Below are 23,758 nucleotides of genomic sequence, written 5' to 3'. Positions count from 1 at the left end.
TTTTTTTTTTTGGGGGGGATATGATTTTTTCTGTTGGAAATTCAGTAACAAAAGTTATGGCCATCTCTTACTTACTCCAGAAATCATTTAAAACATGGAGAGCTTAAATCATACTGTATAGATTAATTGATTTACAGAAAATTACATCATTCGTTTGAAGAAAAAAAACGTTTTAAAACGATTTAAAACGTTTTAAATCATTAAAAAAAAAAAAAATTTGTTCTAATAAAAAAAAAAACGCTTTTCATTACAACCTAATTATGTTCATACGATGATATCACCGGAAATTTTTTGGCTCTTTCCCCCCCCCCCCAGCCAGCGACCCTGTTACGCCCCTGAAAATTACTCGTGAGAAAATGCATTTTATTGCTTGTCAAGTACTAAGTACTTACAAAAATCTATTGTCTCATCTTTTACGACAATGTACCGTCTTTCGGTTTCACTGCGATTCGAAACTTTCTAGATTGTCATGCAGGCGTATGAAAAGATGAATAATATTCGCTGATGTTTGGCACAGAGGTAACACGGAAATTTAGAGAAAAAAAATAGAAATTCATTTCAAGGACGCAAACTATCTACCTGTACCTATCTATTTAAAAAAAAAAACAGATTTTCTTTCCCGAAGAAGTGCTATGGTGTTTTGAATTAGTGCCTTGATTTGACTCTACAATCATGAAAGCATACAGCGTCTTCATTGGTCTTTGGATTCTTATTAATTTCATTAATATCTCGGAAGGATCTCCTCCATCTGAGAAAAGAATTCTGAACGAAGGAGATAACATGACCTTGATATGTTCTACTGTACGGGATCCTGATATCATATCCTGGATCCGCCGCAGCCATATTTTAACCCAAAACGGGACCGAATACATTGCCGAGGCCGGTAAGTCATTTCCAAATGGCAAAATCTTCAAGGAATTTCGTGATGATTCGCGTATTTCAGTCTTCTTTATAAATGACTCGATTGAAGACGGTAGTGTGAATTACACGCTTTACATTTCAAACATAAGTAGGCAAGATTCGGCTGAGTATGCGTGTTATTCAACTACGGATTCGACCGGTGAATACATATCGCTCTATGAAATCCATGTTGTGGGTTGCAATTGCTCCATTGACACAAACGTACATTGTGACATTCTCAGTTTTAACATCCCTATTGAAGGATCTGTAAATATCATCTTTAACGGATCAATGGTTAGAGTTGTATTGATTGAAAATCGTTTTAAGTTTTCTCATGATCATCTCATCACTTTGGCTCAAGAACAATACATCTTCGTGTCTTTAGATTATGATTATTTTCGATCTAATATTCGATGCATTCTTCCCCAACAATCGTACCCGCTATCTACGAGGAAAACGACAACAATACCTATCTCATCAAGACGACCTACATCCGTAGAAGGCACGAAAATAATTACCAGCCGCACCAATAAACCCCCTCCAACGGATAAATTCACAGACACAACGACACACATGTACATGGAATCAACAGTACCTGCAACAATACATTCTCCTTTCTCCCAGTCGTCTAGTCCCACTTTTTCACTCGATAATTCTCTGGAGACTTCCACTAGAAAAACTCGAACGACTTGGTCAACGCGAAAGGCTCAACCCCATCCTCAATCGGGACGTGTCCATTCCTCTACAGTAGCACCATTTACAACGACGATGCTAAATGAACAAGAAATAAAAGGTGATAAAGCCTATATCGTCCTTAGCAAGAGGGTTGTACTTGCAGTAGCCGTGGGTGTTTCGGTCGTGCTGATCTTCATGATGGCTTTCATAGTTGCCTTGATTGGGAGACAAGCGTTTCGGTCCCAAAGTGGTCAAATTGAAAGAAATATCACCTGTTTAGATTCTACTGATGAGGTAGGTATTTCAAAGAATGTACACGTAAATGTGTATATCATTTTTATTTCTTAATTCATATTATTCTTATTTTGCTCTACCCAATTCTTTCTATTGTTATTCATATAATACAATAAAAACATAAAATAAAATAATGTATATTGGCCAGGGGCCCGTAACACAGAGCTTAGAAATGATCGTATAACATTTTCTATGATTAATTCATTGACTACAATGTACATTCAATTGTGAAAATAAAGTGTACGATTAATCGCTAACATTTGTGTAACGGAAACCCGGAGCAATATTCAAACAGGGCCCAACATTAATTGTTATGTTTATAACTTGAGTAAAATTATGTATTCTGAAACTGTTTAAATTTTGCAGTAAATTGAATACTTCAGACTAGCCTAGAAAACAGATGACAAATGCGTGTACATGTACAGAGATTATTTTATGCTCCAAAGTTTCCAATAGGGATCTTTTGCAACGGGGACGCATGGAAGAACACAGTAAATCTATTGAAATTGCCCGTCATATGATAATGAACAACGAGAAGGTCATTATCCAACACTGGTGAACCGAAACAGTAGTTAGGATGCTGAATTAATTGCAAATGTGTTATTTGTCCAGAGTCCAATGCGAAACTACTATTTTGATAATCGACAAAGACTTCTTTTTCATGAAGGGCACTGACGATACATTCCTGAATTCTTGGATACGTTGTTCGCCGGGTAGGCGAAAACCTATTAAGTGAAATCCAAGTTAGAGTAGAAAATAAACCGGAGCGTCATTTCATAAAAACTGGTTCCAAATATGTAACGAAGATAAATCATAGTGTCAACCAAGTTGTACCGTTATTTTATTCATCTTTTTATCTTTTTGAAACACCAGGGTTTCACCTCATTCGCTGCCCATCTAAACCACGACTACGAGAGGACCATAACTAGAACGCAGGATTCGACATCTACCGACGTTGAAGTCGGTGCTCTGACATATCCGATCAACATCTTGCCTCTCCCACATAGGTCTACCCCACCAAGTTCACATGATTACGAGGAAGTTGAAGGCCATCCTGTAGACACTCTTGAAGGAGACTACATGTTGCCTGACGTAAAAGAAGGATCTTCAGATGGCTACCTTGACATGGTATCCAACGTCAAGAAAGGAGATGCATGCGGTAATGCTCTTCCACTCGTCACCATTCGACATGTTCGAAAAAAAATGACCGAAAGGCCTATATCAGAAGAAAATGGTTACCTCGTTCCAAATGTGGAACAGTACAGGAGTCGGGATATGTAGGCCTGTCATTCTATAGAACACAGGGTCGAGACTGTTCTCTAAGGAAACGGACGGTTTCGGGCCTATTCCAACCGCGACTTCAGTAGATCCAAAATACATGAATAAGAACAGCTATTTCCCACATTGTGAAGTTGCTAGGATGAGGGACCATGCAGTTATGTGGTCCACAGTACACAGATTATTATCAGCTATTTTGGGGGTTGCATATGGTACACGTTAACATACTACCTTTATTAATTACCCCCCCCCCCCCCCCCCAGGGAAAAAATATAATAATGATGATAATGATAATAATAATGATAATAAAATTCAAAAAGAATAAAATGATGAATAAGTAAAGAATAAAATAAAATGAAAAAAAATACATAAAAATAAAAAAGAGGCAAAAAGAGAGAGATAGAAAATGAATATAGGAAATAAAATCAAAGTGAAGTTAAAGAGAGAGAGAGAGCATACACACTTAAAATGTTAAGCAACATACTGTCCATTGTGTTGGGTAATGTATGTTGGTAAAAATATATTCAGTGCAATTATTATCCAATTGAGCAAATGCATTTCCTATGTAATAGCATTTTCTGACTTTTATATCAAAATCTATCGCAAAATTGGATTTTCGTAAAAAAAATGTCATTTTTTGCTCGATCGCTTGGCTCGCTCGCAACTTTTCAGATAAATTTTGCCCAATACGCCATATCTGGCCCCTCAAAAAATGCCGTTAATATAAACCAGGGTTGGCACGTTTTAAACGGTGCGTTTTAAAACATGTTTAAAAACACCCGGTTTTTTAAAACGTGTTTTAAAACACTGCATAGGCTTGTGTGTTGTAAATTTTTATGGATGTGATTTTAGATTATGTCCTTTACTTCTCAAGATGTGAATTATTTTCTTTTAATTGAAACTCTTTCTCAACACCACTCTTTTTCTCATCTTTCTGGTTCCCCCTTTATTATCCCTTTCTCCATTGCTTTGTCATGTTCCTTTCCTCCTTGTTCAATTGTGCACATCAATCCATATTAAGAATACTCTCATTTTAAGGGTGCGTTTATCCGCCACTTTTTTACCCTAGAATCATGATTTGAATCATGATTCAAATCATGATTCTGCAGAATCACGATTGCGTAAAAATTGAATATAATCATGATTAGAATCACAAACATGAAACACGAAAAAAGGGGCGTTTGGAAAGACGTTTCTGCAGAATCACGTACGAAAATGTTCGAATAAACGATATCGTGATTACAATCATGATTCTATGACCTCACTGTTGTGTCGGGCTACTTTCGGTTTGACTCTTGCCAAGTAGACGGGTCAATATATGGTTTGACACGGAACAAATTGCAACAAATGATTTTTCAACGGTATTTTGTACTATTTGACCTCAGTAATAACATACTAAAAATCTACCAAAATCCGCATCCGGGAAAATTGTTATTTTCAAGATGGCGTCCAAGATGGCCGCCATTCACTAAAAATGGATATAACTCACTCATTATCCACCCTAGAATTATATTTGGGTTCATATTCCATGGTCCAATGGGTAAAATAATGTATTTATACAAGTTAGAGTGAATATTAGCACCCCAGGGTACCAGGGAAATCCAAGATGGCGCCCAAAATGGCTGCCGTAGTCTAAAAAATCCACAATTCATCTATTACTTACCTAAGTGGCTTTAATTTGGTTTCCATTCAATTGTTTTAATGATGAAGTAGTACGTCGGGACAAGTTACAAGGACAGCCAGTGGTCTGGTGTGTCTAAAAATACAACATGGCTTCCAAAAATTGAGTTTAAAATAGCTATTAAACCTTAAAATGGACATAACTCATATCACATCCACTTGAGAGATATGATTTTGGTGTCTAGACCATGGTTTCAATGGTCAAATAATATATTGGGACAAGTTACAAGGACAGTCAGTGGTCCGGTATGTTAAAAAATCAAAAATGGCTTCCAAAAATGGAGTTAAAAATGCTGTTGCTACTAAAAACACCCAACATAGTTTGTTCAATATCCGGGAATATGATTTTTTTTGCCTATACCATGGTTAATTGGGTCAATAATAAATTGGGATCAGCTACAAGGACGATTGGTGGTCAAGTATGTCCAAAAGTCCACGGTGGCTTAAAAAATAGTATCAATCAGCCGCGATGGTATTTAAAAATGGACATAGTTCATGTTTTATTCGTCAAGGGCATATGATTTTGTTGCCTATATCATGGTTTCAAAAGGCAGAAAATTAGTTACAAGGACAGTCAGTGGTCCAGTATGTCGAAAATCAAAGAAAGCTTCCAAAAATTGGAGTCTAAAATGACTCTTGTTACTTTAAAAATGGACATAGTTCATTTAAAATCCACCTAGGAGATATGATTTGGGTGTCCACACTATGGTTTCATGGTTAAAATAATACGTTTGGACTGGTTACATTGATTTGCAGTTGTCTAGTTTGCCTAAAACACAAGAGGGTTTTTAAAAAAGGAATATAAAACGACTCATATCATTCAATAGTGGTCAGAGTTCTACAATATTCATCTGCAAGAAATAATGTTGGTGTCCAAATTGTGGTATGAAGGGTCAAATAATACATTCGGACAAGTAACAAGGATGGTTAGTTTTCCATTTTGTCAAAGAATCCATGATGGATTCTAAAATTTCATCAAAATGGGTGCTGTTATCAACTCATGAAGCAATATGATAACTTGTCCCCATGCTTTTAAGTGTAGGCACCAAGATTATTTCTAACAGGTAGATATTTTATGGAGCAGTAGTCACTTTACATGCTTTAGAACCCATTTTTAAGCCAACTTGGATTTTAAGGCAAAATGGATAGCTGCATATCATGGTAACCAGTCCCAAAGTATTGTTTGACCCTTGAAACCCTTGTGTAGACACCAAAATAATATACCCAAGGTGTATTTGTAATGTTCTGCATCCACTTTTACGTAACAGCAGTCATTTAAGACCCCCATTTTTAAAGCCATCTTTGATTTTTGGACATACCTGACACCTGACTGTCCTTACTCTGCATACTTTTAAGTAGCAACAGTCAATTTACACCCCATTTTTTTGAAGTAATCTTGGATTTTTTAACATACAGACACCTGACATGGTCTTATAACTTACCCTAGTATATTACTTGACCCTTTTAAACCATGCTTTTAACACCAAAGTCATATTCCCCAGACAGATATTAAACAAACTATGTCCTTTTATAAGTAACATCAGACATTTCTTACTCCATTATTGTAAGCCATCTTGTAATTTTGGACATACTAGACCACTGACTGCCATTGTCTTGTTCTTATATATAATTTAACCCTTGAAACCATAGTTTAGACACCGAAATCATATCTCACAGGCGGATTTAAAATGAGCTATACAACTTTTAAGTATCAACAGCCATTTCAGAATCAAGTTTTGGAAGCCATATTGGATTTTTGGTCATACCAGACCACTGACTGGCCTTAAAACCTGTCCTAACGTATTATTTTGACCCTTAAATCAGTGGTTTAGACACCAAAATCGCATCTCCCATGCCGATATGAAATAAGCTTTGTCCACTTTAAGTAGCAGCAGTCAATTTAGAATCAATTTTTGGAAGCCAACTTAGATTTTTGGACAAACCAGACCATTGACTTTCCTTTTAACTTATCCTAAAATATTATTTGACCCTTGAAACCAGTGGTTTAGACATCAAAATAAAATATCCCAGGTCAAAATGAAATGAGCTATGTCCGCTTTAAGTATTAGCAGCCATTTCAGAATCGATTTTTAGAATCCATCGAGGATTTTTGCACATACCAGACCAGTGACTTTCCTTGTAACTTGTCCCAATGTATTATTTGTACCATTTAAGCATGGTATAAGACACAAAAATCATATTTCTGGACAATGAGCAAACTATGTCGGATTTTTTAAAGTAGCAACAACAATTTTCGACCCCATTCTTGGAAGCCATCTTGGATTTGGAACATACTGGACCACTGACTGTGCTTGTAACTTGTCCCTAATGTCTTCTTTGACCATTGAAATCATGGTCTAGACACCAAAATCATTATGTCCTAGGTGGATATGAAATGAACTATGTCCATTTTAATTATCAACATCCATTTTAAACTCCATTTCTGGAAGCCATCTTGGATTTTTGGACACACCAGACCACTGGCTGTCCTTGTAACTTATTTCAATATAACATATTTCACCATTAAAACCATTGAATAAAAAACAAATTTAGATAAATTGTGGACTTTCAGCCTACGGCAGCCATTTTGGGCGCCATCTTGGATTTGCCTGGTACACTGGAGGGCTTATAATTCATTCTAGCCTAAATCAATTTTTGTACCCCCAGACCATTGAATATGAACCGAAATATGATTCTAGAGTGGATTATGTGTCAGTTGTATCCATTTTCAGTGAATGGCGGCCATCTTGGACGCCATCTTGAAAATAACCACTTTCCCGGATGCGGATTTTGGTAGATTTTTAGTATGTTATTCCTGAGGTCAAATAGTACAAAATACCGTTGAAAAATCATTTGTTGCAATTTGTTCCGGGTAAGGCTATCTTTGGTCGTATATTGACCCGTCTAAAGCTCAAGGCGCTCTATATGCTCATTGTATGTACATGACTATGTACTATGAATTCATTTCTTGTCATGTTCAAGTTCTGTGTTGGTCATCGCATCGTCCACTACTTTTCATTTTTTGGTCATGTCTTCAACTTCAAGTTCTAGTAAATGAATTAACTGGACAGACAATGATCTCAGTTGTTGTTGAGTATACAGTATCAATATCAAATTGGATCTACGCTGAAATTCACTTCCGAACACCATTTTGGATAAACTAACAAGATGAATAGAAGCATATGGACCCTTTATGATAGAAGTAAACAAAATGAGGTATAGACTGAATTCTGATGGAAGCAAAAGAATTTTCGAGAGCTGAAACACGTGCGAAAAACTTCCTCTGTCAAACTGCGCACTAGTGATGCGCACTGGATTGGCCCGAATCTGAGGAGAAACAGCATTGGAATGAAGGTCGTCTAAACGCTGATTCTGTGATATTGTGATTCATGTTTGTGTTTTGAATCATGATTCAAATCATGATTCAAATCATGATTCTGGCTTGAGGTCGCATAAACGCAGCCTAACAAACATATCTGAGCGTTGTGGTCACTTTTTTTGACAGGGAAAGAAACACTATTCAAAATAAGCTCAAATACATGTACATGTAATCGTAGTACTTGGTGAAACAGATACCGTGGATGTTTCATTTTCGGAACACGACAACTTGTCTAATAACGAAGATAATAATTTTTGTATTTATGATAAAGGATTGTCAATATCCCATCTAAACGTCAGAAGTTTACGAAACAAAAAGGAAGAAATCGAATATTTCATGAATAACAATTCAGTCGATTTATTCACTATGTCTGAGACATGGGTTGACGATACATTTACCTCAAAAATATTAGACATTCCAGGTTACATTTTTGAAAGGAGAGATCGTAATGTCCACGGTGGTGGAGTTGGATGTTATATAAAAAATAATGTAGAATATGTTAGAAGACGTGATTTTGAAAAAGACGATTTGGAAATAATGTGGTTCGAACTGAAAATTCGATATCGACTTCCATTTTTCCTATGTGTCGTATATCGTAAACCAGATTGTTCTTTATCATTCTTTGAAAGCCTAGAAGCAAGTTTGGATCAAGTATTTTCTTTTACAAATAACGTCATTGTTCTAGGTGATTTTAACTCCAACATGTTAACCAAAAATAGCCTTTCAGATAAGGTGCATGAAATCTGTTCCACCTTTCAATTAACCCAGCTTATACAAGAGCCTACAAGAATAACTCCTTGTAGCAGTACCTTGATCGATATTATTTGTGTTTCTAGTTCAATGGTAACAAGTGTAAAGCGATCTGGAACAATCTCATGCGGACTTAGTGACCACTCCCTAATATATTTGACCCTCGGTTACAATAGACCAAAAGCTAAGCCTGAAATCTTTACATTTAGATCGTTTAGAAACTTTGTCGAGGATGACTTTGTCGATGACCTTGCTAATATTCGATGGAGTGATCTATTGTCGTCAGAAGAGGACGTCGATTATAATTGGGGGAAATTCAATGAAGCTTTTAAGGTATTAGCTGATAAACACGCCCCCCATGTTACAGTAAGAAAGAAATTGGGTGGGTCTCCCTGGATTACAACTGAATACCTGGCTCTATCGAGAGACCGTGATTATTACAAAAGAAAGTTTGACAAACTGAAGAAATCAATAAAAACAGGTCAGGAAATCAATGACCTTTGGGGAAAATATAAGTATTTCCGAAATAAAGTGAATATTTTAAACAAGAAGTTGAAAAGGGAATTTTATCGCAACAAAATCCAAAAATGTCAAAACAAATTACAACATTCTTGGAAAATCCTGAAAAATTTGTTGCCCAAGAAAAAGGTTTCAGTCAACCCTAATATAAATATTGGGACTCACACGACATCTGACAAGCAAGAAATCGCAAAGTCATTCAACGAATTTTTTGTTAATGTTGGTAAAAGACATAACCCTCCCGACAATCAAAATTTTAATTCAATGAATACATTATCAAAAGTCGTATCAAAATTTAGGTTTAAAAATATAGACCCGGAATTTGTAATGAAGGAACTTAAGAAAATCGATGTAAACAAAGCTGTTGGTCTGGATGATTTACATCCAAGATTATTGAAAATCGCCGCCCCTTTTATAGCTGAACCACTTTCAATAATGTTTAACAAATCTTTAAGCTCAGGATGCTTCCCAAGTGATTTCAAAAGAGCAAAGATTATCCCAGTACCGAAGAGTGGTGAGTCAAGTGACATCGGCAATTATAGACCGATCTCACTTTTGTCATGTCTATCAAAAATACTTGAAAAGGCAGTGCATGCCCAACTTTACGATTATTTACAAGAATACAAACTGCTGTCACAGCGCCAATCGGGTTTTCGCCCCAAGCACTCAACCGCAACTTGTTTAATTGAAATAACTGACTACCTGTTAAATAATATTGATTGTGGCTTAATAACAGGTGCGATATTCCTTGATCTGAAAAAAGCCTTCGACGTAATATCTCACGAAATATTGTTATCAAAAATGCCATATTATGGTATAACATCGGTCGAATTAGACTGGTTCTCATCATACCTTACAGATAGACAGCAATGTGTCTCGTTTCAAGGCGTCCAGAGTGATTTTTTACAGATCTATTCAGGTGTGCCGCAAGGGTCAATTTTGGGCCCCCTGATGTTTTGTTTATTTCTAAATGATATTTGTAACTTGAAATTTAGCAATCAAATCAAGATTGCACTTTACGCTGACGACACGGCTCTGTTTTGTAAAGGAAATAATTCAAAAAGCACTCAGAAAAAATTACAAAAACATTATGATTTACTGTGCAAATGGTTTAAAATAAATAATATGGAAATCAATGCAAAGAAAACCAAAGTGATGGTTTTTGGGACGAAACATAAAACTAAGAATCTAAGTATGAATATCTTTCACGGAAGAGAATACCTTGAGAATGTTTCTGATATCAAATATTTAGGGGTAACCCTTGACCAAAGTCTAAGTTGGACACCGCACATCTTTAATCTAACTAATAAAATCAACCGGGCTATTTCATGCATTAGAAGGATTAAATGTTACTTGAATCGACGCATTCTCAAGCACCTTTACCATGCTCTTGTTCTCCCACATATAGATTATTGTTCGGTTGTTTGGGGTAAGTGTAAAAAGAAAGATTTGCTCAAATTACAGAGGACGCAAAACAGATATGCTAGATTAGTCCTCAATGCAGACTATCGTACCACAAAGGATTTCCTTTTAAACAATCTTCAATGGCAAAGTATTGAAACTCGCATCAACTACCACTACTCTATTTTCGTATTCAAAATACTCAATAATCTAGCCCCACACTATTTAGAATCTTTTGCCTGTAAACGACCACTCTTTTATGTTACTCGTCATTCTTCCCTAAGTCCTCTATTTATTCCGAAACCTAGGACAGAATTTAAAAAGCGATCTTTTTCTTACATCGCTCCAAATATCTATAATAATCTACCGACGCATATACGTACGGCAACTTCACTCCAAATGTTTAAAAATCAAATCAGGCCACTCTCTTTATTGTTTTAACGCATGCACTGGTCCTATTTATAATGTCTTTTGCCATGATGTTAATTTATTTTGTTTTTGTTTTGATGTTATCGTGACGTTTTTTTTTTTTTTTCTTTCTTTCTTTTTGGTTTTATGTATTTTGTGATACTTTATGTAAATTTTTTTGTTTGATTCATTTTACCTTTTGTTCTATTATTTGTCCTTGTATGCTACCTGTTTTATGCCATTTTATATCAATAATTTTCAAAGTCTTTTAAATTGTCAATTTTATAACTTATTTATACATTTTACTTAGTTAATTTTAGTCACACGTTTTTAAAGAAATTTCCTTTATTTCTATGATTTTGTTCGTCTTTTAAACTGTCTTGATTTTAATTTTGGTTTTAATTTTTGTTTTGATTCATTTAATGTGATATCATTGATATGTCATGTAATTTTGATTGTGTATTGTATTTTACTTTATATTAATTGTATTTCATTTATTTTGTAAATCTTTCTATGTCTACAGGGCTCTTTTGTAAAGCAGGCCTTTGGGCTCTGAAAGGACTACCCTGTTTTTAAATAAAACTGAATAAATAAATAAATAAATAAATAGGGGTGTTGCACAAGCATAAATATTTTTACAAATAGACTGTAAAACTGACATCGTACTATAGACTGTAAAACTGACATCGTACTCTTGATGCACACACGAAAGCAGGTTAAACTTTGCGCTTCGTAAAAATGAAGAATAAGTACTTTATACGGTATAAGATATTCAGCTAGCAAGCCTTTACCCTTACGATCCCAGGGGACCGCAATGGCCCTCAAAAAATTCGATGATAAATCCATAAACATGATAGGGCCACGCCATATCGTTCAAGACTATTTTGGGGATGCTTACATGGATATGCGGTTATGATATTACACAATAAGTGCATATCTGACCCTGAATTGCTCTAAAACGTGATTTCATGTATAAAGCTAATTCTGAATTCTCGCCAAAATTTTTATTTGTATCATTATTTGTACTTTTTGTGGATGATTAAATAATTATAGCCAATAATTTCCATTAAAAAAACCCAAATAGTAAAAATTGTACACTGTAAACAAAAACATGATACATTTTATAGGCCCTACTGATTTTTTTAAATATGCATTATTTACGAAATTCTTCAATTGAAAAAATAAGCATTTTAAGGGCATTATTGATAGATTTAACTAAACATGCTAAAATTAACATAAAGGATTCAAATGAAATAAAACGTATTGAATCAATGAAATTTGAAACCCCAAAATTATGTCATTTTCTACCATTGTGCAAATTCTTCTCGCCCCCCCCCCCCCCCGATTGACAAGATTAAAAATACCCAGGGACTACATGCACGCATGAGGGATAAACTTATAGAATGTCAACTTACTTTATAGTGTTCTTTTTTTTAGGCATTCGATTTCAATGATTTAGTAATTTTGGGGGAAATATGAACTTTTCTGTTGAAAATTCAGTGACAAAAGTTGTAGTCATCTCTCACTCCAAAAATTATTTAAAACATGAATATCTTAAATCATACTGTATTGATTTACATGAAATTGCATCATTCGTTTGAAAAAAAAAAAAAAACGTTTTAAAACGATTTAAAACGTTTTAAATCAATAAAAAAATACTCTTTTTTCTAATAAAAACCGTTTTTTATATTAAAACCCTGTTATGTTCATACGATGATATGACCGGAAAATGTTTGGCTCTTGCCCCCCCCCCCCCCCAAGCCAACGACCCCTATTACGCCCCTGAAAATTACTCGTGAGCCAATGCATTTATGATTGCTTGTCATGTACTAAGTACTTACAAAAATATATTGTCTCATCTTTTACAACAATGCACCTTTCGGTTTCACTGCGATTCGAAACTTTCTACTAGATTGTCAGGCGTATAAACAGATGAATAATAGTTGATGATGTTTGGCACAGAGGTAACCCGGAAATTTAGAGAAAAAAATAGAAATTCAATTCAAGGACGCAAACTGTATCTACCTGTACCTATCTATTAAAAAAAGACCCAGATTTTCTCTCCCGAAGAAGTGCTATGGTGTTTTGAATTAGTGCCTTGAATTGTCTCTAGATACAATCATGAAAGTATACAGCGTCTCCATTGGTCTTTGGATTCTTATTGATTTCATTAATATCTCGGAAGGATCTCCTCCATTTGAGGAAAGAATTCTGAACGAAGGAGATAACATGACCTTGAGATGTTCTACTGTACGGGACACTGGCGTAAATCCGTGTTGAGGGGTGGGGGGGATGACTGAAATATTTTGGCTTTTTTTTTTGTTATCATGTTTTTAGATATGCAAGGAATTGTAATTGATATGTCCACAGTGGCATACCGTGGGTCACGGCATTGTGGGGGCACCAGCAAAATGTTCGAATCACTGAGTGAGCGCGCGAAGCGCGCTCGGTTGTTAGTTATTCTGACCTAATAGAGACATTTTAAGGACAATGTCATTGAACGGATATGTATCTCACTGATCAAATAATGCGAGCGCGAAGCGCGAGCTGAATTTTTTATATTCACACCTTAGAAGGGACATTATAATCAAATTTGTGTAATCATGATAGGTACCTGTCTCGCTAAACAATGCGAGCGCGAAGCGCGAGCTGAAATTTTCGTATATTTTGACCCCAAACAGCGAGATTTTAAGGAATATATTTTAGGAATCCATTAAGAGTATGCATATCTCACCATAGTCATCTAATGCAAGTGCCAAGCGCTTGCTGATTTTATTAGAATTACATCTGAACACATGAAACACTTTTTGTACTCATTGCAATCATGATTATCATACGCATCTCACTAATCAAATATTGCGAGCGTGAAGCGCGAGCTGAAAATTTAGATAATTAAGACCTGAAGTGGGGCATTCTAAGGTTTCTTTGTAGGAATTAACTAGGACCATACGTATTACATTAACCAAATGATGCGAGCGCGAAGCGCGAGCTGAAAATTTTTGATATTCAGATCAGAAGAAGGGACATTTCAAGGACTCATTTTAGGAATTCATGAAGAGCAGACATATCTCACCAATCTACTAATGCGAACGTAATCACGGAAGGAAATGTTTATATATATACGAAGACCTTAACATTGGGCAATCACCTTTTTAATCATGTAAAAGAAGCTCATGTCACTACATAAAACAATGATAACTCAAGTGCTAGGAAATATATTTAGTTTATATTGACTTGAAAACGGGATGTTTTAGTACAACAGGATTATATACTAGTATCTCGTTGAACAGACAATGCGAGCACCAGGAACTATGAAGACGTAGGCCCTGGGCAAATTATGTTTCATGAAGTTATGATAAAAATATTTCTTATGTAATGTAACATAACATAATTATAATACAACATTATAATGAATACTATTTTCTTCTTTCCCACTACGTTTCTCTTCCTTTCTCCCTCTTTTCTATTTTTCCCCATTTCCCCGTTTTTGTTTTGGTCAGCCGTAGTTACGCCACTGTATGTCCATATGGCAAATACCCCTCCAATATTATTATCTTTTTACCCCATGATGGTTTAATTGTTTTATTAGAGATTACATTGAAAAAAAATTTACATTCCATCTTAATCCCTTCCCAAAGACCCCAACATTGATGAATTGGAAGAAACGGGGATTTCTCTTCAATGTTATAATAAGGACATAAGTATTTCGTTTGGAAATGGTGAACTGGCTCTTTATTTGCATTTTATGATTCAATAATATTGTTTTATTTGTTAAGCGGTATTTTAGGAAGAATTTTCACCAATAAAACAATTATCTCTTGTGATTTTTTTTTTATTTCTTTCGTAAAAAGTGGGGGGATGTTTGTACAGGCCATCCCCCCCTCCTCGAAAAGTGGGGGGGATATATCCCCCCATCCCCCCCCGGGATTTACGCCAGTGGTACGGGATCCTGATATCATATCCTGGGTCCGCCGCAGCAACATTTTAACCCAACAGGGGGACAAATACATCACCGAGGCCGGTAAGTCATTTCCAAATGGCAAAATCTTCAAGGAATTTCTTGATGATTCGCGTATTACAGTCATCTTTGAAAATTATTCGATTGAAGACGGTAGTGTGAATTACACGCTTTACATTTCAAACATAAGTAGGCAAGATTCGGCCGAGTATGCGTGTTTTTCAACAACGGATTCGACCTATGAATTCACATCGCTCTATGACATCAATGGTGTGACTTGCAACTGTTCCACTGACACAAACGTATATTGCGAAATTCTTAGTTTTAACACTTCTGTCAAGGGATATGTAAATATCATCTTTAGCGGATCAACGGTTAAAGTCTCATTGATTGAAAATCGTTTTAAGTTTTCTCATGATCATCTGAGTTCTTTGCCTTCAAGAGTATATCCTCGTGTCTTTAGAATATGATAATTTACGATCTAATATACGATGCATTCTTCCCCTACAATCGTTCCCGCTATCTGGGCGGAAAACAACAACAATGTCATCTATCTCATCAAGACGACCTACATCCGAAGAAGGCACGAAAATGATTACCAGCCGCACCAATGAACCCCCTCCATTGGATGAATTCACAGAGACAACGACACACATGTATACGGAATCAACAGTACCTGCAACAATACATTCTTCTTTCGCCCAGTCGTCTCGTCCCAATTTTTCAGGCTATAGTTCTTTGGAGAATCCCACTAGTATGACCCCTTTGCCATCAAAAGCAACTGGAACGTCTTCGACAACACCATGTACCACAACGCAAAAGCAAATGCATTCAACGAAAGAAAGGTCTTCAAATGCCTCGTTCGAGAGACCTAATCGTGCATCGACCGAGTCAAAGACTCTTCCGTCATTATCCACATCCCAACCTACAACAGGACAAACAGTAATTTCATCGACAAAGGTACAAAGACGTTCTTCTGATTCAATGAAGTTCACGTCTCCGACAAGTACCTCAACGCAAAAGCAAATGCATTCAACGAAAGAAAAGTCTTCAAATGCCTCATCCGAGAGATCTGGTCGTGCATCGACCGAGTCAAAGACTCCTCCGTCATCATCCACATCCCTACCATCAACAGGACGAATGATACATTCTCCTTTCTCCCAGCCGTCTAGTCCCACGTTTTCAGTCGATAATTCTCTAGAGACTTCCACTAGTAGGACTCTACCTCAAACGACTTGGTCAACACAAAAAGCTCACCCCCACCCTCCATCGAGACATGTCCAATCCTCTACAGTAGCACCATCTACAACGACGATACTAAATGAACAAACAATAAAAGGTGATAAAGCCTATATCGTCCTTAGCAAGACGGTTGTACTTGCAGTAGCCGTGGGTGTTTCGGTCGTGCTGATCTTCATGATGGCTTCCATAGTTGCCTTGATTGGGAGACAAGCGTTTCGGTCCCAAAGTGGTCAAATTGAAAGAAATGTAACCTGTTTAGATTCTACTGACGAGGTAGGTATTTCAAAGAATATACACGTAAATGTGCATATCATTCTTCATGGACCTATCCACGGAGGATTATTCTATTGTTACTGGGGGTGCTGAGCATTGTCACAGCACCCCCAGTAACAATAGACAATCCTCCGTGGATAGGTCTATGTCACGTGCTGAGCATTGTCACAGCACCCCTAGTAACAATAGACAATCCTCTGTGGATAGGTCCATGTCATTCTTTTTATTTTCTCAATTCTCCCCAGTTCTTTCTATTAAAAAAAAGGAAACCAGGGCCCGCAACACAGAGCTTAGCAATGATCGTAGATAATTTTCTGTGATTCATTCATTGACTACAATTGTGAAAATAAAGTGTACGATTAATCGCTAACATTTGTGTAACGGGACCTGGAACGCTGAAATATTCAAGCAGGGCTCAACATTTAATTGTTATGTTTTTAGCTTGAGTAAAATAATGTATTCTGAAACTGTTTGAATTTTGCAGTAAATTGAATACTTCAGACTAGCCTAGAAAACATATGACGAATGCGTGTACATGTATAGAGATTATTTTATGCTCCAAGGTTTCCAATGGGGATATTTTGCAACGGGGACGCATTGAAGAACACAGTAAATCTATTGAAATTGCCCGTCAAATGATATTGAACAATTAGAAGGTCATTAGCCAACACTGGTGAACCGAAAGAGTTGTAAGGAAGTTGAAAATAAATGCGAAACTACTTTTTTTTACTTTCGACAAAGACTTCTTTCTCATGAAGGGCACTGACGATACATTCCTAAGTTCTCGGATACGTTGTGCGCCGGGTAACCGAAAACCTCCTATTATCATTTGAAACCCAATATACAATAGGAAATAAAACAGACCGCAATTTCACACAAAAAATCGTTCCAAATATGTAACGAAGATAAATCATAGTGTCAACCAAGTTGTACTACTATTTTATTCATCTTTTTATCTTTTTGAAACACTAGGGTTTCACCTCATTCGCTGCCCATCTAAACCACGACTACGAGAGGACCATAACTAGAACGCAGGATTCAACATCTACCGACGTTGAAGTCGCTGCTCTGACATATCCGATCAACATCTTGCCTCTCCCACATAGGCCGCCTTCCCCACCAAGTTCACATGACTACGAGGAAGAGGAAGGCCATCTTATAAACACTTTTGAAGGAGAGTACATGTTGCCTGACGTACAAGAAGGATCTTCAGATGGCTACCTTGACATGGTATCCAACGTCAAGAAAGGGGATGCATGCGGTAATGGTCTTCCACTCGTCACCATTCGACATGTTCGAAACAAAATGACCGAAAGGCCTATATCAGAAGAAAATGGTTACCTCGTTCCGAATGTGGAACAGTACAAGAGTCGGGATATGTAGGCCTACCATTCTATAGAACACAGGGTCGAGACTGTTCTCTAAGAAAACGGATGGTTTCGGGCCTATTCCAATCGCGACTTCAGTAGATCCAAAATACATGAATAAGAACAGCTGTTTCCCACATTGTGAAGTTGCTAGGATGAGGGACCATGCAGTTATGAGATCCACAGTACACAGATTATTATCAGCTTTTTTTTTTTTTTTTTTTTTTTTTTTTGGGGGGGGGGGGGGTTGCATATGGTACACGTTTACATACTACCTTTTTTAATTACCCCCCCCCCAGGAAAAAAATATTATAATGATGATAATAATGATAATAATAAAATTTAATAAAAAGAGAGATAAATAAATAAAGAATAAAATAAAATGAAAATATACATAAATATAAAAAAGAGGTAAAGAGAGAGAGAGAGAGAGAGATAGAAAATGAATAGGAAATAAAATCAAAGTGATGTTAAAGAGAGCATACACACTAAAATGTTGAGCAACATACTGTCCATTGTGTTGGGTAATGTATGTTGGTAAAAATGTATTCAGTGCAATTATTATCCAATTGAGCAAATGTGTTACCTAATTGTTAGCTTTTATTACCCAATTTTGACAGATTTTAACCAATAGTTGTGTGGACAGTATGTTACCCAGGGTTGTTAAAAGTTGAGCACTGTTTGTCTAACTATTTTAAGAGTGTAGAAAACAGATTGCACTTTAAGGGAGATGTTACGCAAGATGGATTCAAGAACAATAAACGTATTGAAAATTGCCTTCAAATGACAATGGACAGTTAGGAGGTCTTCTTTTTGTCAAATATTGATGAAACGGAAGAGAAGTTTCGTCCAAAGTTTCAGAGCTAACAAAAAATGGCATGTGTGGTTTTTTTTAAGAGTTCAGGACGAAACTGCTGTTTTGATTCATCAATTTTCGACTAAGACTTCTTGGTTGTTCATTGTCATGAAGGCATTTGACATGGCTTATTATAATCACTCGGGTCGCGTTCGCGTTCGAAATCACTCGTGTTTTGGATTTTTTGCGATTTTTTTTTTTTTTTTTTTTCGATGCGATTTTTTTTCTAACGGTGTCTTCAATAGGACAAACACACTGGGAAAATAAAATGAAATTGAAATTCTAGTTTCGTTTTAAGCCGGCAAGTGCCTTAAATAAAATGCACTCGCCTACTGCTTAACATAACAAACAAGCAAATCAGCCATGTGGCTCATCTATCCTAGAATACATCCAGACTTCTACTGTTTTTATACGAGGACTCCGAGTCGGAACTTGCCCATATCTGCCACATCGATATGACATCGTCATTCCCATGTGCGGACATGCATGCCTGCATGCAATGGCCCCAAGGCGGGACCCGGCCACGGTCGGACACGGCGTGCATCGGTGCATCAGCGCGATGATTCGGAACATGTTATTAAAATGCTTTGGGGCGCTAGCGTTTTCAAATCAATTTATTACTATCGTCAGAAATTAACTTAATTTTGATAACCAAGAAGAAATATAAAAGTAGCGGGGTCCACTATCACCACGAGGTTGAAGAGAAGTGTCTATCATCATAAAGGAGGTAAGAGAGTAGTGCAGTGATGTCCGTCGGTAATACGACCTTTAAAAGTTCACGGCGGCGTCCGCTATCACCACGAGGTTGAAGAGAAGATATCTATCCTCGTAAACATCGTCAGAGATAATACCGCGTCTTTCTCCCTGATTAATGCGACCTCTAAATAGCTAGCACCTCAAAAAAATCTTGAAATATGTTCTGAACGATCACGCACTGCAACTAGAACTACGCCGATATTTTATATCCGATTTTTCCTTCAAGGGGCATGATCGAAGATTGGCAGGTGATCGCGCCGATTGTGGTAAAAAAATTTAAAATCGGTTAATTAGAACAGGACATACAATTACGATTTTAAAATTAATTTAAAATCGATTTCCAAAATCAATTTTAAAATCGATCTAAGATCAATTTTAGAATTAGTTTTTAAAAGCCCATTCACATTTTTACTGATGCTGACGAAAAGTTAGTTTGGATGTCAGAGCATTATTTGTCCTGCGTCTAAATAACTATGTCCGATCGAGGGACCGTTTTAATTTCGGAAAGGTAGGAGAGACAGAGAGATAGAGAGAGAGAAAGAGAGAAAGACTGATCCCCGTTCAGCTCAACGTATACGTTTGGCACGCGAGCACAAAAAAGATCAATTAAGCACATCACCTGATGCAATGTTTCGAGAATAAGGGAATTTTTTAGGTCTCCAGTTACTTAAAACATGATATGGCCATTTTATCTATAAAATAAGACAAATTTTATGAGAAATGGACAATAATTAAGAGCAGAATTTTAAAACGCCTATCGGAAAGATCGTCCTCAAAGCTCATTACGTATTAGACAGCTGGCAGCCGTCTGTTTCGAGTTTTTTAACATTTTTATTTCTCCTCGTACACAGACGGCTCGCTATGGTGCAACCATCATTACGGGGTTAACAATGCAAAATCCCCCAGACGGCGCTCATCGATTTTTGTCTTTATTTCATAAAAATATGTGAAAAGAACTGTATCAAATAAATATTATTATTCCGTTTTGTCCTAAAATGCACAAAAAAGGGAAAATAAACTTAAAAGGGGAACAAACAGTAACTAATTGCTTCGGCTGTCGCGCAACTTCACTTCCCCGTTTTATTGGAACTTAATGCATAAACATATGGCCATTGAGTCCCTGTACAGATCGAGCTAGAACTTCGGTCTCTGCATTGGTGAGTGGAGCTAACGGAGTTCAGCGGAACAACGAACATTACAGAGACCGAAGCTTTTGGTCTAATTACGTATATATGCATTAAACCACGGATGGCTGGCTATGCATACCGCTGAATAAAATACTTTCGGACGAGCTGCGGACTGACTGGCACTGTAACGTGGGATCTAACTCGGCTCGACTCACGTTACCTTGCTCCATGCTACCGATGCACGCCGTGTCCGACCGTGGCCGGGTCCCGCCTTGGGGCCATTGCATGCAGGCATGCATGTCCGCACATGGGAATGACGATGTCATATCGATGTGGCAGATATGGCAAGTTCCGACTCGGAGTCCTCGTATAAAAACAGTAGAAGTCTGGATGTATTCTAGGATAGTTGAGCCACATGGCTGATTTGTTTGTTTGTTATGTTAAGCAGTAGGCGAGTGCATTTTATCTAAGGCACTTGCCGGCTTAAAACGAAACTAGAATTTCAATTTCATTTTATTTTCCCAGCGTGTTTGTCCCATTGAAGACACCGTTAGAAAAAAAATTGCATCGAAATAAAAAAAATCGCAAAAAATCCAAAACCCGAGTGATTTCGAACGCGACCCGAGTGATTTCGAACGCGAACGCGACCCGAGTGATTATAATAAGCCTTTGACATTACATTTTCTAAGTTCTTGAATCCGTCAAGCGTCGTGGAGCAAAAAAAATCCCTGTTGTCTTAGTGCACACATTCTAAAGAAGGAGAAGCCAACCTGTACATCGTTTACGCAGGAAATTTCAACGCGTATTGTGGTCCAGTGGATACACATGTCTCAATACTTTGAACCATAAGGAATCCAATGAGTTCTAATCCGTTCTTCATCATATTTTAACTTGATTGGATAAATGTTTACCAATATTTTCTTCTTGAAATACTTAATTCTCTCCTCACCTCTATTAATGCACTCAAACAGGGCAGGCTTAGACAGCCTGACGGTTTCAAGGTGAAAAAATATTGATATTCCTCATAATAAACTTATATGTTATCACTATTATCCTCGTTAATATGATTAATGTTGTTATAATCATCATATCGTTCTCTTTGTTCCTTCTTTTATAAGAAATTAGATGGAGGGTATATGAACACACACTCACATATGTACTTATGTTTACATGTATCGTCATACACAACCTTTCACAGACTTTGTAGATGGGGGCAAGAGTCCCCCACACACGAAAAAATAAATGAAAATAAATATATAAAATAAACACAGTTCCTTAACCAAGAAAAAAGGGAAACGAAAGTCAAAACTGGAAATTAATAAAATCGTTTTCTTAATATCATGTCAAAATTTATCACAAACTGCACTTTAAATACAATTAGGCATCTGCGAGAGAGAGAGAAAAAAAATACCCATCCCAAATGTAGATTCAAAAGGAAATCAAGCTATCTTGAAGTAAAATGGAGAGAAGTACATTTACGATGTGTTCAGAAATCTCTCATGATTAATCACTGGCTAACAGAATGTTCTACCACAATAAGGAAATAAAGAAAAAGAAAGAGAGTGAGAAAAGGAAACGAAACGAATAAAGAAAGGGTGAAATGGCATATCAATAATGTGAACTATCACGTCGAAAACTATCTCAGTTAGATTTTTATTTTAACAAGGGCAAACTTTTTGTTCACTCGCTTCGCTCACTCGCTGGCGTACAGACGTGGGGCTTGTGGGCCATGAAGCCCCAAAACAGCTTCACGTCCAAGAAAGAAAAAGGAAAAGAAAAAAAATGTAAATCACATATTTTATAACCATTATGTCAAAATCTATCACAATATCAAATTTCAATAATGGTATTTTATTTCACAAATTCAATTGTATGTGGCAGCCAAATGGCTGAAATTTTAGAATGCTTACAAGAATTCTCCAACACATTACATTTAGAAGACAGTATACAGATAACTACAGTATACCATTATACACATACAAACATTATATAATTATAAATTCTAAAAATCGAAATAATTTAGTAATCGAAATTGCATATAATAGTTTTAAAAATTTCCATTTAAAAAGTTTACACATTGATAAATAAAAAACATCTTAACGAAAACGCATAAATGACAATTTAAAAAAATGAGGTAAAGTGAGAGTGAAGATGAAAGACTGGTAAAAAGTATTGCACGGACATATATATTACGTATCAAATTAATGAATTATTACGATTTTTGAAAGATTTATTAAAAATTGTATTTCACTATTTTGGAATCTCTTTGTTTTGCATCTAATTTGTTCATATTTCAGTTCTTTCCTCAGCAAGTATCTATTTTGTTTTATTTTCTTGAACAAATCACTGTTATTAACATTATCTACTATGGACTGTTGGAATAAGAGCTCAAATCATCTTAAATATACATTTTAAGAGCGAGAAAAGCGTGAAGTTTTAGCGTGATTCATGATGAATGACGTATTTCATATTTACTTTTACATGTCTCCCTTTTTTCACCTACTTGATTCCCTTCTTCCCCTCCCTTTTCTACATTCCCCTTTTTTTCGTCAGTCGGTGGGGGAATCAAGATCCTGTGCCCCATAAGTTTGGCAATGGGTTGATGGATAGCAAATTCAGGTTATCATTTTTACTCTCCACTGCATACATAACCACTTGTCGTAATGATCAATGGAACCAGAAGAAAGGAATGGTTGTGCGTCAATTTTTTTTTAATTCTGCCTTCTTCTATAGTAATTAGTTTTTTTCTAGCTTTTGGGCACTTGCTTCCCCCCTTCCTCCCCAAACAAAGGCATAGCAAAAAAAGAAGAAATTGAATGGAAAATTATGCAAATTGGAAAATGATACTACTATATGAAATTACGTTCTGGATAATAAATGTTAAATTTATCAAAT

The 23,758-nt window shown here is 36.4% G+C and overlaps 2 protein-coding genes across 2 annotated transcripts; both read left to right on the top strand.

Moving 5' to 3' along the window:
- Nucleotides 1–11: 11 nt before the first annotated feature.
- LOC135153744 (uncharacterized) lies at nt 12–3,217 on the top strand. Its single transcript, XM_064097869.1, has 2 exons — nt 12–1,869; nt 2,743–3,217. Exons 1-2 carry the CDS (start codon nt 673–675, stop codon nt 3,148–3,150), a joined length of 1,605 nt encoding a protein of 534 aa, XP_063953939.1. The 5' UTR covers nt 12–672; the 3' UTR covers nt 3,151–3,217.
- A 12,587-nt stretch (nt 3,218–15,804) lies between these two features.
- LOC129256394 (mucin-2-like) lies at nt 15,805–18,298 on the top strand. Its single transcript, XM_054894611.2, has 2 exons — nt 15,805–16,757; nt 17,730–18,298. The coding sequence occupies exons 1-2, from the start codon at nt 15,834–15,836 to the stop codon at nt 18,138–18,140; spliced, it is 1,335 nt and encodes a 444-aa protein (XP_054750586.2). The 5' UTR covers nt 15,805–15,833; the 3' UTR covers nt 18,141–18,298.
- The last annotated feature ends 5,460 nt before the right edge of the window (nt 18,299–23,758 follow it).

This window comes from Lytechinus pictus, chromosome 3, assembly GCF_037042905.1.
Source record: "Lytechinus pictus isolate F3 Inbred chromosome 3, Lp3.0, whole genome shotgun sequence".
NCBI classification, from domain to species: Eukaryota; Metazoa; Echinodermata; class Echinoidea; order Temnopleuroida; family Toxopneustidae; genus Lytechinus; species Lytechinus pictus.
The sequence above is the reverse complement of the archived record's forward strand: the minus strand, read 5'-3'. Positions and strand labels throughout refer to the sequence as shown.